The sequence below is a fragment of the Protomyctophum parallelum genome, assembly GCF_964188405.1.
Source record: "Protomyctophum parallelum genome assembly, chromosome: 6".
NCBI classification, from domain to species: domain Eukaryota; kingdom Metazoa; phylum Chordata; class Actinopteri; order Myctophiformes; family Myctophidae; genus Protomyctophum; species Protomyctophum parallelum.
The window spans coordinates 19537226-19557225 of NC_139701.1; the positions used below are offsets into that span (position 1 = coordinate 19537226).

Sequence of the window (20000 nt, forward strand, 5' to 3'; positions counted from 1 at the left end):
GAAGTCAATTATTTCACGGACGTCCTAGTGGATGGGATGCTTATCCATGTAAACCCTAATTACTTCATTGAATGAAAATAGCCATTCTGCAAGATCACAAAGCTATGGTTCACAAAGCTTGTAAATGCTATGTTCAGTGAATGTGCCTATTTTCACAGAATGTTAAATTATGACATGCCCATGGTTCATGGTGTTTTCATTTATTATTTAACTCTGTGTGATGATGATGATGATGATGATGATGCTGGGCTGTCAGGTGTAGTTGAGTTGAGTGTGTTTGTCGTTGTTGTTTTTCAGCAACAGCACGCTCCAGTGAGAAACAGGCCCTGATGTCAGAGCTGAAGATTATGACTCATCTCGGACCACATCTCAATATTGTCAACCTGCTGGGAGCATGCACTAAGTCAGGTAACTACACACGGACACACACACACACACACACACGCACATGCACATGCACACAGACTGTAGATACATTTTTGGGGCCATTTTTAACCCAACAACAAGTTGTGAGCTTGTAGATTGTCTAATTTCAGAGTACGATACACAACTGAGTATGAATCAGGCATATCTCTAACCGTAACCCCTAAACCTGACTAAATGTCTGTTCTTCAACTGAATTTATGTCTAATTATAACCATAAAACAACCATTTCTCTTGTGAGGACCAGTCCTCACAATGTCAAACCTTCTATGTATCTACAGTATGATACCTTCGCCCTCTCAAGTATAGTAATACAAGTAAACACACACACACACACACACACACACACACACACACACACAGGGACACACGCGCGCACACGCACATGCACACGCACACACACCTGCACTCTAGATGGCAGTTAAAGGCACACACAGCAGTGGCATTGGAGATCTGTTGACAGCTTTCTCCAGGGTGTTGGTGGGTGCGGTGTTTTAACCATGTTCTTTTTATGGGAGAGTAAAGGCTTGGCCTCTTGACTATGCTTTTAGCCTTTATGAGCCTCTGATAAGATTAGCCTGCAGACTGACGCCGATGGCTGTGCGAGCGCGCACGGGCGGGCGGGTGTGTGTGTGTGTGTGCGCGCGTGCGTGCGTGTGCGCGCGCATGTGTGTCTCCACTTGTATTACTATATTTGTGGGGGACAAATGTCCCCAAGTATAGCATTAGTTTAGAATTTGAGACATGGCCTGGGCCGTGGCTCAGTGGTCCAGGCACCTTGGCTGGTAATCCAGTCTGGCAGTGTGCCGTGGGTTTGACTCCCGATCCCAACGGCCTTTACTGCATGTCACCCCCCCCCCCCCATCTCTCTCCCCATTTCCTGTCAGCCTACAGTCTTTAAGGTTGATGCACATTGGGAGTGTTTATTTTGTGTGATTAATTCCCATTAAATGCCATTGATGTGAAATGTTTGTGAAACATTTCCAATCGGGTTAGGATTCAATTTAGACATAGATATTTTAGGTTATGTTAGGTGAGGTTAAGTTTAGGGGTTGGTATTAGGGGTTAGGGGTATTAGGGGTTGGTATTATTCCTGACTTACACTTAGTTGCGCATGGGTGTTACACAACGAAAATCATCATCATCATCATCATCATCATCATCATCATCATCATCATCATCATCATCATCATCATCATCATCATCATCATCAATGTGTGTGTGTGTGTGTGTGTGCGTGTGTGTGTGTGTGTGTGTGTGTGTGTGTGTGTGTGTGTGTGTGTGTGTGTGTGTGTGTGTGTGTGTGTGTGTGTGTGTGTGTGTGTGTGTGTGTGTGTGTGTGCATGTGCATGCGTGCGTGCATGTGTGCGTGCGCAGGCCCCATCTATATCATCACAGAGTACTGCTTCCATGGAGACCTGGTGAACTACCTGCACAAAAACCGGGAGAACTTTGTCAGTCTACACCCAGAGAAGAACAAGAAGGAGAAGGAACTGGACATCTTTGGCATCAGCCCTGCGGACGAGAGCAGCCGAAGGTATGGCAGGAGAAAGCAGGCGTGCATTCACTCACATGCACACACCTACTACATGCAAGAGGCGAGCGTGCCCGCACACGTGCACTTGTAGACACATACATTATGTTCGTCCACCGAATTCTCAGAATAATTACAGAGTTTGGTCTAATAATAATTACAATGTATGGCCTAAGTACATTAAGGATAACACCATATGGACACACAGCGTTCATTTCACCCCGCCTCCTCGCCTAGGCCAGGTTTTAGAGCCATTAACTCAATCTGTACACGCATACAGACACACACATACACAGACGAAAACACAGACACACACAAACAAGCTCCCTTACCACTTGGTAACGTCTAATCGGCAATCCTCCCCCCTCCCATCTTCCCCGTGGTTGAGGAGATTGTCTGTCGTCTTCTAATCAAATCTCAGTCTGAAGGGCTCTCAGCTTTCAGCCTGATTCCATTACCGTGCGGTGGTGGTGGGGGGGGTTACCTGTTAATTGTGTCTGTTCCAGGCTGTCCCGGTAAATAAACTGTGGCCCACTCTTTCCCTCTGGCCGCTCATCTTTTGTCTCTTTTAGACTACAAAAAGGGTATCCCATGCCGAACCTTCTGGAACCTGGAACCTTCCAGGACCCCTGAAGTTCTGTGATAGTTTTCTGTTTACGTTTCCATTATAAGTAGAACGAGAACAAAAACATTATCTGAAACATATAACAAATAAATCCAAGAACCTGTCAAACACGTTTCACGGCACGACACGGTTCGCTTAGTTATTGTAGTCGGAAAGAGCCATTTTGTCTGACGGATGACTCACAATGTGACCGCACCTCAAAGTGAACCAGCCCCGGCCACCATGCCAGCCTCAACCACGCCCATACCCTGACCCCTGGTGCCAGGGACATTGACATGTGTTGAGAGAAGAGAAGAGTCAATGCTCTGCTTCTCTTAACTGTCTCTCTTTTCTCTTTCGCTTGCAGCTACGTGATCCTGTCCTTCGATGGCAAAGCCTTGGGGGGCAAAGGGGGGGATTACATGGACATGAAGCAAGCAGACAGCACCCAGTACGTGCCCATGCTGGAGATGAGCAACGGCTCTAAGTACTCGGATATCAGGTCGCACTACGACCACCCGCCCTCACAGAACGGTGGTAAGCACCCCGCCTCGACACCCCATAACCCTTTTTGAGTTCCTCTCCATTTCACCCTCCGCCTCAACAGTCTCAAAGCCATGTTTACCTCAGCTCCGGTTGACCGGGTACACCCTCGACAATATTTAGGCCCGTTTGCAGTCCTGTAATTACACAGAGAGGATAATTGCAGTGCACACATAATAATGCCCGGCTTCTCCCTGCCATTAGGAAAAGGCAGGTTTAGAGGCAGCCACTTCTATATTTGCAGTGGGTGGAATACACGGTGGTGATATCTTGTTTTTGTTTGTCTGTGTTCCCCTAATCCCAGACAACGAGATGGACAACCTGCTATCAGATGACAACGATGAGGGCCTCAGCACCACTGACCTGCTCAGCTTCACCTATCAAGTGGCCAGAGGCATGGAGTTCCTGTCCTCCAAAAACGTAAGTGAGATCCAGGCTGCGGGATATCCTCGGATTCTTGCACAAAGCAAAATATAGAGTTCAACTCTAGAGAGTGTGGAAACTGACTCGTACCGGTCGGCTGGGCTGTTTGACCTACTATCTGTCCACTTTTACTGTCGCTGAAAAATAAAGCAGAAAGGCCAAAAAAGGTCATCTTAGAATAAAAGATGTTGTAATTGTTTGAGATACCATGGTATATGAACATAGTAGTTGAATAGTTGAAATTTCAGATGTTGGGGTTCCCGACAAATGAATCGGAAACAAAACAAAGCACAGTGCCTTCTGCTGATTGTGCATAACACGTGTCCACTGACGGGCCCCAGTGACCTTAAAGAACTGGCGGAGCAATGTCGGTGGCTTCCGTTATTCTATATCCGAAGACACTGGCGTTGGTTTGGTCTGGGCTGGTCTGACCATGTTGGTACGCATTAGATGGGGGCGTGTTCACCACATGAGTCTTCCCGCCTGACTCGCGGCACTCTGATGGTGGGCTCTGGCTCCGTGCGCTGGTCCTGCATGATGACAGCCGTCCAGAGCCAAGCGCGCCCAGTAAATCAGGGGTTTGGGCGATAAGCGGCCAGAGCGAGCTCATGGAGAGCAGCCAGGCGCTGAATATAGCAGCACAGCGCAGTCTGGATCTGCCAGGCAAGAGAGAAGAGCATGGAGCCAGAGGCCACCTCGTTCAGCTTCATAGCTATTAGCGGTCATGGCCGTCCCTCTAACTGGCATGTTTACACAAAGGCAGCACTTTTGTAGGGAAATATGAAATGGGAATTATGAATGAGCTCAAATTAAATGGAACAGGAATAGATGTACCGGACTTGGGGGGGAGAATGGAGTATTCCAGCCGCAGACACTGTATAGTTACGGTGCAATGATATGCTGTACGCTAATACCGTTCTTTTCCCCATCCAGTGTGTACACAGAGACCTGGCTGCCAGGAACGTCCTCCTCTCCCAGGGAAAGATAGTGAAGATCTGCGACTTCGGCCTGGCCAGAGACATCATGCACGACAACAACTACGTTTCCAAAGGCAGCGTAAGTCTCTGCCCATGCTGCATGATTTCATCTGTTTTTCACTCATAGAAGATTTACAGTATTACTGTTGGGACATCCAATAACCCAGTGCTTATGTGTTATCTGTGCAGTCTTCTGCTATGACTATTTACTCAACATCACCAGTGTGTTTTGAAAGTCCCCCCCTTATGTTTGATTTCAACCCACAGACCTTCCTACCGGTGAAGTGGATGGCACCGGAGAGCATCTTTGACAACATGTACACCACTCTGAGCGACGTCTGGTCCTACGGCATTCTCCTCTGGGAGATCTTCTCATTAGGTAAGTCTCTATCATGCACACGTCAGTTTTAAGGAGAGAGGAGGAAAGAAATCACAATGAGTTTCACTGAAAGATTTGAGACGATTCTCTCTATACGTAGTTGAACTGCATCTACAGATTAGAAGTTTAGATTCTACACAGAAGTGAGATTGAGACTAGACTGCACCTAACGCTAAATCATACAATTTTGGCCCCTGAAAGCCTTTTTCAGGGGTTCCTTGTGGATCAGCCAGGTGGTAGTACACAGACCATAATTCTCTAGTCTATTGTGGACACGAGTTGAATTCAATTCTTCTTGTCTCACATGTCTCTCCTATCTCTGTGCTTGGTCATCCTCCACAACCTTTTTTAACAGAAAGAAAGTGTTGAATGAAGTAGCCTTAAGATGTAGCATTAGTAATGAGAGTGCTTTGGGTTTGTCTTTCAGGCGGAACCCCATATCCAGGCATGGTGGTAGACTCCAGCTTCTATAACAAGATCAAAAGCGGATACAGGATGGCCAAACCGGAGCATGCGCCCGAGGACGTGTAAGCTTTAAAATAATATATATATTTTTGTACAGTTTACACTGTACAGTATGTGGACCGCTGGGATGAGGATCAGCGTCTCCAAATCTGAGGCCATGGTTCTCAGCAGGAAACCGGTGGATTGTGCAGTCCGGGTAGGGAATGAGGCATTACCCCAGGTGAAGGAGTTCAAGTATCTCGGGGTCTTGTTCACGAGTGAGGGGAGAACGGAGAAGGAGATCAGCCGGAGAATCGGAGCGGCAGGGGCGGTATTGCAGTCGCTGTACCGCACTGTTGTGACGAAAAGAGAGTTGAGCCAGAAGGCAAAGCTCTCTGTTTACCGAGCAATCTTCGTTCCTACTCTCATCTATGGTCATGAAGTGTGGGTCATGACCGAAAGAATAAGGTCACGAATACAAGCGGCTGAAATGAGTTTTCTTCGACGGGTGGCTGGCATCTCCCTTAGAGATAGGGTGAGAAGTTCAGTCACACGAGAGAGACTCGGAGTAGAGCCGCTGCTCCTTCGACTGGAAAGGAGTCAGCTGAGGTGGTTCGGGCATCTGGTTAGGATGCCTCTCGGGCGCCTCCCTAGGGAGGTCCTCGACGCATGTCCCACTGGGAGGAGACCCCGGGGCAGACCAAGGCGCAGTTGGAGGAAATACATTGACTCACTGGCCTTGGAACGTCTCGGAATCCCCCAGGAGGAAGTCACTAATGTTGCTCTGGAGAGGGAAGTCTGGAGCTCTCTGGTGGAGCTGTTGCCCCCGCGACCCGACTACGGATAAGCGGTTGAAAAGGATGGATGGATGGAGTATGTGGACCATGGTGACATTGATCAATTATTGATAAAAGCTTCTAATATATTATTTATGCTAGCAGAGGGCAGACTTGTAAGAAATAAAAAAGTTCAAAAAGCTGTGCAAACGCGCCTAGTGGTCTGTTTGCACAGACCCGAGACAGACATGGCCAAAGCATTTCCGGGGGTCCCCAGCCAAAAACGTTGAGAACCCCTGATTTAGAACACCCAATAGTAACAGAATCCATTGAATCCATCTCTTCTATCAATTATTTGGGGTTTCAACCATCTACTAACATATCTAATAGTGGTTTCATTGCAAACCGACCACTAGGGGGCGAGCCAAATTAGTTTACGATGGTTTTTGAAACCTTCTGCCCATACCTAACACCATGGCAAAATTCAAAGTAGTTACCAAGTACATAATTATTATGATTTTTTACATATTAATTACATATTAACCCTAACCCTAACCCAATTTATAGGCGTTTCAGTTCATTTTAGCCACCTTGAAAACGATGCCTTTCTGGTTGTTCGTTTTTCCTAAAAATGTAGTATGTTATTTAGCAAACCCAATAGTAACATAATCCATTGAAAAATCTCTTTTATCAATAATTTTGGTTTTCAACCATACCTATATGTAGGCCTATCTAATATTTGAGTCTAGTGTGTCCAATGTGTTTGCACAGCTTTTTGAAAACCATATACCCATAGGCCTACCCAGTGACGGATCAACCCCTCTCAAGGCCCTGGCGCTTCACCAAATCAAAAGGCCCTACAGATTCAGCCAATTAATTAATTAACATGCATGCGTTTAGCGCATATCCACTACTGCCTGCGCTGCCCGCTGACACACAAGACACAGCAGGCACTGCCGCACTGGGCACAGCCTTTCCAACTTCAGTCTCTGCTAAACTATTATGTAAGGACTAGGAGATTACTTTATGGTTATTAATACAGTCATTAACAAGAAACATGCATGGCAATGATGAGATGGGGAAAAAACGATGCTGTTTCATGTATTTTCTTATACTGTATTCAACAGCCAAACAGCTGATTGATGGACCACGCATATCATACCTTCCTGAAAAAAGCTATTCAGGTCCTGAATAGCTTACAAGTGAAACAAAAAGCTGCCTGCTTAATAGGAGAATGTATACAAAACCGGACGGTTGAGAAAGACTTTGAAAATCTCCACTTCTGGTGTTAATACCGTTTTTCAGATTTACTAAAGTCACCATATCTGTTCTGGCAAGACTGGCAACTGGTCCACTCAACTATCTGCAATTTTCCCGAAAAATAATTAGCCTATATCTATCTACAAGCTCCATTAGCAGGCAGCAGCATGTTTTGTCTAAATTGTCTTTGTGGCCAACAAATGTATCTACATTTGCAAACAGTGCTGTTGACCATGTTGTTACATGGCCCATATAACATGTGTGCACCAACAGACTATATATTATTATATATAACAGCTATATTAATATTAGAACGTTTTAAAGACAGATTAATTATTGATGACATGCAACCTGTGGGTGCAACGTCACTGAAAACTGTCATAATAGCAATTAAATTAATTTACTCACGAGTGCTGAAATCGTGAAATGGGGGATGTAAGAACACACTTTTGTTGCATTAGAGCAGGGTAAATATGAAATTTTACGCCAAGGTCTTGTGTTCATATTACTCTTACATAGGCTGTATGTCGGTCTGAGTGAGGGGGCCTTCCTGAGCGAGGGGGCTTCTGACGGCGTCGCTTACTCGCTTCCCCTCTGTCAGAGGAGGAAGCGACGCGCAGCCGTCGGGAACCCCCCCACACCGACTGCCCCCTCCCGAAAACTGCTACAGAAACTGTCAGACGAGAAGACCAAAAACACTAGCAGGGGTTCCTGTGTTGTGTTATATTTTTCGAAAGAAGCAACAGCTGTACCTATAGTCTCGTACCAGGCCCTGCAAGCTTCGGGCCCTGGCGCTTAATCACCGCCTAGTTCCATTGTTAATCCGGCTCTGCCCATACCTAACACCATGCCAAAGTCCGTTCCCAGCTATGCCCCAAAATCTATAAATCTCACACTATTAAGGCAACCGGACGGTTCCATGCGCTGCACAAGGTGCCCTTTTTTCACTTGAGCACCTGCCCCTCTAAATGTCTGTGCACGCCACTGCCGCTATGTTGTGTGTGCGTGGTGTTGTTGTGTATCATGATTGCATGCATGGATGAGATGTGGCACGGATAAGTTGTCCTCAATGTCCTGCATGTTATCCATGTGTGTAATCCTGTGTAATTCTGTATTCAAATGCAACTGTAATCTTGGAGCCAGTTGTTAGCAAGCAGTGATGTACAACGCATGTCATGATGACAGCATGCCAATTGCCTCAGGACAGTTGTTGACAGTTTGTTCTGTCCATCCACCCCCCTCCCTGTGATAACACTGTATTTGTTTTTTGTTTTTCTTCCAGGTATGAGATGATGATGAAGTGCTGGAACAGCGACCAAGAGAAGAGGCCTGCCTTCCAGGGGCTGAGTGACGTCGTGGCCTCGCTGCTGCCCTCCAGCTACAAGAGGGTGAGTCTGAGTGTCTCCACAACATAAGTATCAAACATATCATACAGTCTACATTTACCCCCCTGAAGCTCACATCTGCTTTGCACTTGAACACCTCCCTTCAGTCCTAAAACTCTTCTGTCTGTTCCACCCCCTCTGCTTTTATGTTACAGGGGGTTTTACCAACAACCTTTTAGCCTTTTGGCCTTAAAAGCATTTTCCCAAGACCTCTGTCTCCATGATTCGTCCAAAATGTATTTTTGACTTGTGCCGAGGGCAACACTCCTACAAAACAACTCCATCTAGTTTTTTAATTACTTCGAATTGTCGATAAATACAGGTTGAGAAATGTGTAAACTATTTAAAGAGGATAGAATAAAAGATAGAGCATATGAAAAAAGCCAGACAAATCTGTAGCCACTTCCTGTAACTGTGCGTTCAGAGCCTGTGTTTGTGCGGGTTCTCCCGTTTCCGCTGCCGAGCGATACGGTGTGTTATGGTGCTAATGCAACAGCTGGAAGGTCACTGCGGCTGGCCTTCAGCACGGGGAGTGACGCAGCCCCGGCTCTCAACCATAATTATCCTGTTCAACACAGCACCGCACACACATGGCACATCAAACCCCCTCCACCCACTGTGGCTTAATGGTGGTTAGGCAGCGAGGAGGGACCATGCTCCTGTTTTAGCACCTCAGCCTACGATGGGGCAATGCGGTTCGGTTTCAGACTCAGCGCCCAGCTGATGGCCGCAGCTAGGGACAACATGTACAGTACACACACACACACACACACATGCACGCGCACGCGCACGCACACACACACACACACACACACACACACACACACACACACACACACACACACACACACACACACACACACACACACACACACACACACACATTTATTACTCTACATTCTGAAAAAGAGTGATGTTCAAGCTATCTTGTAACTCTCCGGCAGCGTTAAGACATCACTTTACATTTCACAAAACTTTGTTTTGAAATGTGCAATAGGGAATGATCTCCCACAGTGTCTGAAACTTACAAAAATAATCTAATTTAATAACCACATTTCAGTCTTAAATGTTTGTCCTGAAAACAAACTTGGATATTTTTTTGTCCATTGCACACGTTTAGGTGTGCATAAGCCTTTAGTCAACTTTTATTTATAATTGTTTTTGTAACAGTTTTTTAACTTTTTTTTTAAAGTAAAAAATAACAGGGATAAAGCATCTGATAATAAGCAGTGTGTTTGTCCACTGTAGCGTAACATCATTGGTTCTGTGATCACTAATATGTCCTCTTCTTCTCTTGGGCAGTGCTACGAGAGGGTGAACCACCAGTTCCTGAAGAGCGACCACCCCGCGGTGACCCGTGTGTGCGCGGACAACGACGACGCTTACATCGGCATCGCCTACAAGAACCAGGGCAAGCTCAAGGACCGGGAGAGTGGCTTCGACGAGCAGCGCCTCAGCTCCGACAGTGGATATATCATTCCCCTCCCCGACCTGGACCCTATGTCCGACGACGAGTATGGAAAGAGGAACCGACACAGGCAAGAGTAATGACCAAAATAACATTTACTTGAACCAGGCAAAGCTTGAACGTTAAGCTCTTGTAATGAGGCTCTCTGCAAGTGTAACCTTGTCCACCAGGGGGTGCTAAAAGCCAAAACAAACTGTGTGGCTGAGCCACACACAGCCACACTGATTACTATGCACTATGCAGCCTGTAGCCACTAACCCAGTTTGCATCTGTATCTCCCGCAGCTCGCAGACGTCTGAGGAGAGCGCCATCGAGACGGGCTCCAGCAGCTCCACACTGCCCAAACGCGAGGGCGAGACTCTGGAGGACATCACGTTGCTGGATGAGATGTGTCTGGACTCTAGTGACCTGGTAGAGGACAGCTTCCTGTGACTATCCCCCGCCCCTCCATCCCTCCCCTATACCTGTGGATACAAGGAAGAGGGCTATACGTGTGGAGGGAGGGGGTCAGCTAGGATGATAGACCCACAGAGCAAGCAAAGACCCTCCTCACAACCTATACCCCTCCCTCCTTGAAGGCCCCTCACACCACACCTCTAAACCGAGACTGCCCCTGTCCCTGGCGGAGGACGGAACGAAACCACTTACTTGACTGCTTGGATGAGTATGTGGTGAGACTATCGGTACGTCCCTAGAACCTTTTCTAGGACACTGCCACCCCCGGCCCCCACACCCCCTCCCTATGGTGCCAGAGGGAGGAGTCTGTGGCGATGAAATGAAGACATTGAGGTTCCCTGCAAACTGTACGCAAGTGTCGGACGGGAACGAGTGCACACGAAGACGGAGAACGGAGAGAGACTTTGTCTTTGTAATTTGTGTAGAGCATTATTCTATAGGGCATTTTTATGACAGCAAAATAAGCAAGGGAAGGACGCATCGGTCTCTGAAAGAAAGAAGCCACAGTCTGTCACTCAGCCATGTTGAACCACTACAGATAGGCTCTCATATCCAGAAGGAGAACTGTACGGGAGTTCACTGCCATTCACACAACACACTCACCTGCAGTTACCTACAGTATAAGCACCTGATGCTGGTACAATCAGTAGCAATACTTTGATTTAAAAAGCACAAATCCTGGACTATGTATAATATTGTTTTTTTTTGTACATGACCATATTATGTCGTCAGTGGCTACATAAGTGCAGCGGTCCAAATCTATTTTTGTACTTCGTCTATATGTAAACATGTATTATTTGTGAATATTTGGTAAAGGTAGAGTGACCGTAGAGGGTCAAGAATATCAGTGTGTCTCTCAAGCTGCATGCTTCTTTGTGACTTCTTATCTCACCAAATGTGTTCCTTCAATTGACCGTGACCAAATCCTGTCACAGGCCTTCGTCATAGGAAAAGTTCCCAGTGTGATTGTATTGTAAATAGATGTAGAGTGTTTTTATATGAGAGAATTATTGGGATAAAAGTATTTTATATAGCAAGCACATGTTTAAGCTTATGCACCCGTATGATGCCCTGTGAATCTCCTCTCTGATTAACGCTAAGCAAGCCCAATCCTTGTCCACTGTTTGTAAAGGTGACCAACAAGGACCCCTAATGGCCAAAGTTCCAGAGATCAGCAAAACAGAAAATAACCTGACCTTATACGCTTTTCACCACACATATGAACATTAATAATAATAATGGATTTTGCCAGGGGGAACTTGGAGTTGATGCACGGAATCAGAAACATAAAACACTATATTATGTCTTTGCCAAAGTGTTGAACTTCATACATAATTGGTACAACTTGATAGCTCTCTTGTGTCATGTCACTGACGCAAGACCTTCCAAAAACAATCAAGCCTTCCAAAAAGAGCCTCCAAATCTCAGAGAACACATGTGGTTCTCGTACTTCAGTCATCATGCCTGTCCCGTTGACATAGACATTTCACCACATGAACCCTAGCGTCCCTATGATTTGGTGTAGGGGGGAAAAAGGAGGGGACCAAGTAAGTATAGATCCCTGGGGGACCCCGGTCAACGATTAAGTGGTTTTAGACCTGAGATCAGATTCTAATTCTACATCCTGACAGTTTTCTGAAAAAGCTATGTTTCTATGTCAGCCATTCTTCGCTTTTTCAAAAATAGCAGACCTACAAGCTCGTAGCGTGCCATTTGGTGGCGCGCTATGAGCTTGTAGATCTGCTATTTTTCAATAGCTAAAGCATAACTTAATGCTAACACCAAAAGGGGTTCCCGCCCAAAATGGGTTAAGATGAAGACACCATATAGACTATAGACAATCATGTAGATCTGATACTGTACTCAATAATATATAATACAAACCTGCAGTATCTCCTACTCTACCTGTCTTACTATCTCACTCACTTCCACTGTGGGCTGATGTCTTCTGTTGTCATTGTTAAAACTTTTGCACTTTTATTTTTGGATCTTGTCACGGTTTGAGACAGGTTAGATTTGGCTCTAGTAGAAGCTTCCCTGTGCGGCGATAGTGACGCGAGCGCTGCGGAGAGGAAGGCAGGTGTCATCCATGATGATGGTACCGTGTCTGTACTTGAGGTTAACAGACCAATACCCCAATGTTATCTTTATGTCTCAATATGCATTATGTACATTCAGAAGATTTATATTTCAATAAATGATTTATAATGTAATGGATGCCTTCATCTTGTTTGTATTGAGCACATGCAGATGTGAATGCATGTTCAAACATGAAGGGAAATTAATATTTAATATTTAATATTTTCCGTACATCCACATAGGCTACAGTACACTACATGATATCCTGGGACATAGGCCTACTGTAAGTGACAATGACACAAGAACACAGATGCATGACACTTATCACTAACAATATCTCATTATCGCAGATGATGTCTGGCAATCAGAAGGCAGCTCTGGGTGAAGTCTCCCTTTATGACATATTGACACACACGCACGCACGCACGCACACACACACACACGCACACGCACACGACAGAAGTTTATTTATTTATTTATTTTTGCCTAGCACGCATCTAACTGATTAGGGGGGCCTAGACAAGTGGATTCAATTTTAGCACTGACGTCACATTCCAGGAAGTAAACAGCGCACTATTAGAATACACATTTCGCTACGAAAACGAGAAAGAAACAAGGAAAGTTAAGTTAATAAAGCTTTCACCGCCGCAGCTGATAAAGTCCCATGATACAAGCAATAATGCAGATTATTAATGTGCTGCTTAATTGGCACATTTGGCAGTGCCATTGACAGATATTCAACCAAAGAGGGAGTAGGTAATTATAGTAATACAGTATTATGCTTCATGGTAGATTCTGTTTAATTGTGTTTCCACTTTTCTTTTTCTTTTTTACTTATTCCCATTACAAGACAAGAAGTCCGTCCAGATAGATAATTGAATGCAGTCTACTGGTCCAGTCAGGCGTCAGCACTTACACCTGCCATGGAAAGACAAGGTAAATGCTAGCTTGCCACATGACATCAGCGTCATCATCTGCATGAATTTTCTTTGGTTAGAATAAGTGTTAAATAGCCTACCTAGTCTATATTCTCATTGTGGAAACATTCTCAAACCATAATACAATAACATGGGTAATGTGTAATGTAAGACTGCCCAGCAGAGGGAGCCATTATATCAGTATATTGTAGTGGCAGATCATGGTCTACCTGGCAGAGGACCTAAAACAGTGGTTCTCAAAGTTTAAATTTCAAGGACCCCCATAGCTATGACTCTGAGTGTACAAATGGGACCAAGTGTACCATATTATGCCTATTTCGTTAGATTTGGACACTTTCAGAGTTACAGGGTCCATTGATCCCCCCCCCCCCCCCCCCCCCCACACACACACACACACACACACACTTTGGGCATGGCAAACTGCACGCTACCAACCTTATAATTTCATCATCAAAGGTGTACAAGTTAACCGTTGCATTTGATTGAATGTCGTAAATTCAGACTTTCCAGGCTTGCTTTACAGGTTTTCATTTGCTTTGTATTTGTTTAGCCTGTTAAACCCTGGCCTTAGGTTACACCTTTTGTAAAAATAATTGGGATCTGATGCAAATCTTAGCTGCTAGGCCTACAAGAATGGAACCACGGTTGAATGTTCACTTTTTATTTGTGAACTAATTCTCAAAAGAGTCAGGGCTGTATTTCCAGAGAGGATGTTGCACCTATAGACTAGCAATATAATTTATAGTTGAGGAAGCAGTAGCCTAATTTTAAGCAACTTAATTTAACCACAATACTAAAAGTGATGCTGCTATTTTATGATCTGCTAGAATTATTATTGTTTTTTTTATCCCATCATTGTAACCCATTTTTCACCCAGTGCCAATTGCTTAAATTGTAATCCTGGGTGCTACTCTCCCTCTGCCAACCTGGGGAGAGCCCCAAACTGAGCTCATGCTTCCTTCCTTCAATGCATGAGGAGTGAGCAGACAGCTTCTCACCTGACAGGGGGGGGTTTCCCTCGCAGGACATGGAAGGATCAGGTTTTTCAAAACAGTTTCTTTCCCCTCCTGCTCCTACTGTCCAGGGGGAGGCAGTATATAGAGATGTACCCTGTTTTGTGAGGGTACCTAGTAGGGTAGGTACTACCTACCCTAGGAGGGGACACAAGGAGAACATGCAAACTGCACACAAAGGCCCTTTTACCAAACCCACCTAGGGTAGGAGGGAGAGAACAGGCCCCAGTACACACAGTGTCTCTGGCAGGATTCCACCCAGGAGGACCTTCCCCCGTGCCCCCTACCCCTTCTTTAAAAAAATAAATAAAAATCACACCTGTGTGAAGTGAGGGGCGCTCTTAGCATCATATATCTCATTCTGGCCAATCACAATTTGCGTTCTCACTTTTGTTTTCAATGTTTGTGTTTACAAATGACATGCCCAAAATAATGACGCCAGGGTTAGTGTTATTAAACTTAATAACATAATCCTACTATAAATGTGGGAAATGTCTAGGCATGCCCATTTATGTGTAACGTGCCAATGTCATGCGGGCCAAGCCTTTAACATTTACAACACAACCCTGTCGAACATCTACACAGATTGTAAAACAAGATCTGAACTGCTCACTGGGAAGCTTCGAACCGTGATAATACAGTGTCATGTTAACATCCGTGCTCAGTGAAGACAAGCATGCAAAACCTGGCACTTTGCATGGAGGCGTGCAGATAGAGCAGCAGTCCATTGGACTGTTAGAGGGATGGGTTGTTTTATTATGGTGTTTTATTCCAGCACTGTGTCCATCCATCAGGTTTTATTATATTCTTGTGGCTATACAGTCACATGCTTGATATTGAGGCGATGCTCCCACATGTCAAAACATGAAATTGTAGGCATTTGGCAAAATGACTACCAGCATTTTTGGGAAATGGAGACAATTGTCATTGACCTTTTTATTGACTAGGGGCACTTATTTTGAAAAGGCTAGACACACAATTAATGTAACGTTAATGTAACCTATCTTCCCAAAGAGTCATTGTTTCTTTGAGTAGAGGGGAGAGATGCAAACTAATACACAAAATAGAGCTAATTCTAATATGGCTCTTGGAACTTATTATACTGTAATCTCTATCAATGAACGGGGGGAACATCTTTTCTAATTCGAATCGCGATTCTTATTCTAAACGCTTCATAATCGATTCACAATTTCCTATTATTCTTTTTTCTGGTTAAAGGGCCATTTCACTGCTGGAAGAAACTGCAGTCACTCAATGTTAATAGTATTTGTAGTAGCACAATTTTTAATTTGGACCCTATGGCCAAAGAAACTATGTAATCTGTGTGTTTGACTAGGGTTTGACTGGATTGCTGAATTCCTAAAATGACCATAATGCTTTGGTGCACTTGTTGTTGGGAGACACCCTCTTACTGAAACAACAATGTAGTCCAGGAAGGAAGTGAGACCACATTTTCATGAAAAACTTTGGTCATGAACCTGGCGTCATGACTAAAATATCTAGAAACATATTACACACATATAAACCCCATGCAGGAAAGTGTTTCTTCTTCCGAAATTAAATTAAAATAAGATCTGGTTGCAAAATGGGTGAAGTGGCCCTTTAATGTAAAGTTAAAGTAGTTTACTATGATGTTTGTGATGTGAAATGTAAGCTTACCATAATCACAGACAGTAAAACATCATGTCTTATCCAGTCAGTTCAGCACAACTGAGGTGTGTCACTGTCCAGCTGATGTTCCTTGAAACTTGTTAATGTTACTTGCATCAAGGCAATAATGTTGTTTCTGCATCAAATAAAACTAATCAAAGCCAAATAATTTGTACACAACCCTCTCTGGTATGCTATAAGGTTTTGTTTGAGCTGTTGGAATTAACTAGGCTACACTTGGTTGTTAAAGTCCAGATGATAACAATATGACTGAAATATTTATTTCATCAAATCGTGAGCCCATGAATCGGAATAGAATTGAATCGTGAGATAGCAGAAGATTCACAGCCCTCTGGCTTTCTATGCAGCCCAGTCCTTACCATATGAAACCTTTAGCATATGAACCATATGAACCCTTTAGCATCCCTGTTCTGGGATGAACATTTGGCAAAAATGGCCCGGTGTGACATGTGAGCTTGAAGATCTGCTATTTTCAGTCAAGAAATGTAGTGGGGAGAAACAGGACAGGACCTAGTATATAGTCCTGTTAACTTAGTATATAAGGTGTAGACTACGAACAGCATGCGCTTCTTTAGCATAATAATACGTAAATAAATAACCTGTCCTACATTCATTTAGTTGATGGTTTCCAAGTCTAACCGAAGGGAAATTAAGATGTCTTGCAAAGGCTGAAATAGACCCTTACCAGATCATAACTCATGGGCCCAAGTGGGTGAAAGAGGGGAAGAAATTGAGCGAAATTTGATTGTATCTTGTTTTACTTTATGAGAGTGAGAGGGAATCTGATTTTGATGTATTTGCCTGTATGAGTGAGTGTAGGACAATTGGATTAGTGATCTCTTTGTTTTGTTTGATATGTAACATCAGTCTCTGCGGTGAAACTCGACGCCACGCGGCTGAGCTAACCGTCGTCATGCGTCCATGCCCCAGGCCCGCTGGGACAGATTCTGCAGTGTTCCGAGGGCCGTGCTGATAAATGGATGTGTCTCCTGGCCCCCGCCGTGTGTCCTGGAGGCCGGTATCCTCTTTCAGCCTCCCCTCCATGGACCAGCGCTGGAGCAGGTTTGCGTTGAACACGGGAGGCATCATATCCAGATTAAAACACCATCTCTGTAAGTGATACCCACATTGATTTATCATGGAAATAAACACCAGTCACAACAAGCTTAGGTTAGGGAAATGGTGCTTTCACACTCTAACCCGGGATACTCATTAAATACCTGGCTGTCGACTACATGTTCTGCATTAGCTGGGCTGTCTGTGGAGGGAACTCTATTTACAGTGAGTAGGCTGAACCCATCTGAACTATACACTTCTTAAGCTAAGTACCGGTATATGGGATTAAAATGCAAGCACAGCTATATTCTAAATTGCACTACAATGCACTGCTGCACTGTTGAAATCACTCAATATGCTAATACCTGACTATGATATGATCATAGTCATCATGGTGGTTAGACTGGCATATTCGCCGATACCGATATGAACCGAAATAAGGGCCGATACCAACACTTTTCTGATACCGATACAGTATTAGGACATCTCTAGTGCTGTTGGTGTAACTAAAAACAAATTAAGATGGAAAATGTACATGCATGGATATCAAGTGTTGCCTTTTTTTGTGTCAGAAGGAATGTTGTAATTGGCTACTGGTAAAAGGACATCTTGCTTGATTGCTTGATTGAATAGCTGCACTCCATAGTGTTCAGACAAGTATCCGATAGCCAAAAATAACAGTTGTCGTTTATGTATTTGCAAAAATGTTCGGGAATTAAGTTCATTAGCGTGCTGGCATCGTGCACATGCATGTAATATGAGGCTGATAGATGCAGTAATTTGCCAGATTTGCTGCAGACAGGCAGGCAGACAAAAACAATCACCATCGCCTCCACCAACACACTCTCTCTCTCTCTCTCTCTCTCTCTCTCTCTCTCTCCTTCTGGCTGACCACTTGCACAAGATGGTCTTTCTATATCATATGAGACTGCTGCCCCCCAAACATCACTGTTTAAAGCCTTTGATGTATGTAATAATGTAGGTTAGGTCCACTGCAAGCCTATCCTCATTGTTCCTCATGTGTTATCTATTTTAAATGGGAATACCACTCTAGCTGAAACAGCGCAACTTGAATATAAGACTTGTTTGAGCCTTTAATGAAAATGTTTCAAATGTCCACACAACTCAAAGATATAGTAAAGCTAGTATTCTAGCCTACTATTTTGGCCCTGTCATCATAAGAGAACAAATTCCAAAATGTTCAAATAAATGCACTTTTTCTTTACAATCAAAACACGTTTTGAGCTTGCACTGCAGATTGGAAATTTTCACCATTTGTCTTAGGATGACATAATTGTGACTCGACTGCAGAATTATCATAATGAGCTACTGTATAAGCTATCTCTGGTTTTTGTGTAAAACTGTCCCTGACAAAAATGAAACAAATTTGATTTATCAGAAGTTCAATTCATCAGGCAAACGGCATGACATTTCATGTGAGCGCTGTTGAACATATTGAGAAAGTAACTGTATATCACAGCAAGCTGTGATTTACAGACTGATAATGATTCCTCCACCCTAATCACATCGTAAATGTCATCGCTTATCTGCATTTTATGATGTAAATGTGAACGCATTCGCTATGCTGATTACTGGCATTATGATGTTTTGACAAACTAATGATGGCACACTTCTTTGCAGAAGGTAATGATGGCTTCAGATTACACAAGTAGACTCCAGTGGTGCACACACACACACACACACACACACACACACACACACACACACACACACACACACACACACACACACACACACACACACGCACACGCAGAATGATGAACAAGTTGTGGCACTTCTCTGTTGTTGCCACTTTTACCTCCTGTGTGTGTACAGTACATACTGTATACACAATGATTATGCTAATATGCTTCTTTGTACATAAAACAAGTGCAATAAGTCACATGCACATTATATCTTTATCTTTACTTCTTTGATGCATGTTTTGGGGAACTTGCTGTGTGAAACATGTCTTAATCTTGTCACTCTTCGGTGTATTGCACCACCAACCTAGCTCACTGATACTCCCCATCAGGCCCGGTGCACCACCAACCTACTGTAGCTCCCCATCAGGCCCGGTCAAAAGGGGTATTTTATCCCTCAACCCAACATCTTTGACCACTCATATGAAAGGTGTGTTTTTATAAAAAAATGTATTGAGGGGTGCACACAGACTGAGAGCGGCATTTATACTACCTGCCTGATGCCGCACGGCTGGCGCTGATTGCCCCGCGGCATCATTTCCGTCTGGCCTAGTATGAAGTTTGGCACATATACACCTGGCCTATCAGCTGCCCGAGAGGGCGTCTCACGCTCTTGCGTGCGTTGCGACAGACAGCGTGGCTAGTCACCATGGCAACGCACTCACTATAACGGGGGTTACTTACTGAGATCCCACAATACATACAGTTAATATGTCTGTGTGTGTATTAGGCTGCTGTGTATAACAGTGACAATTGGTGATGAATACCAACCAAACGCTATTTTCGTGCTCGGACACAGCCAAAGACACACCAATAACAACACTTAGTGTGCCCCCTTGAAATTTTCGACTGACCCCTTAGTTATTTC

General features: G+C 44.3%; 1 protein-coding gene across 2 annotated transcripts in view; it reads left to right on the plus strand.

Annotated features, from left to right (window-relative positions):
• The window catches only part of pdgfra (platelet-derived growth factor receptor, alpha polypeptide), a 29985-nt gene extending 17096 nt beyond the window's left edge, over nucleotides 1-12889 (plus strand). The window contains exons 20-29 of one of the 2 annotated variants that reach the window (XM_083768140.1): nucleotides 298-408; nucleotides 1801-1960; nucleotides 2929-3098; nucleotides 3409-3524; nucleotides 4461-4583; nucleotides 4772-4883; nucleotides 5311-5410; nucleotides 8646-8751; nucleotides 10051-10292; nucleotides 10501-12889. In XM_083768140.1, coding sequence (XP_083624266.1) covers nucleotides 298-408; nucleotides 1801-1960; nucleotides 2929-3098; nucleotides 3409-3524; nucleotides 4461-4583; nucleotides 4772-4883; nucleotides 5311-5410; nucleotides 8646-8751; nucleotides 10051-10292; nucleotides 10501-10648 — 1388 coding nt within the window. In that variant the 3' untranslated portion in view covers nucleotides 10649-12889. The remainder of the gene's footprint in view (nucleotides 1-297; nucleotides 409-1800; nucleotides 1961-2928; nucleotides 3099-3408; nucleotides 3525-4460; nucleotides 4584-4771; nucleotides 4884-5310; nucleotides 5411-8645; nucleotides 8752-10050; nucleotides 10293-10500) is intronic. The other variant, XM_083768141.1, reaches the window with a different exon arrangement.
• The last annotated feature ends 7111 nt before the right edge of the window (nucleotides 12890-20000 follow it).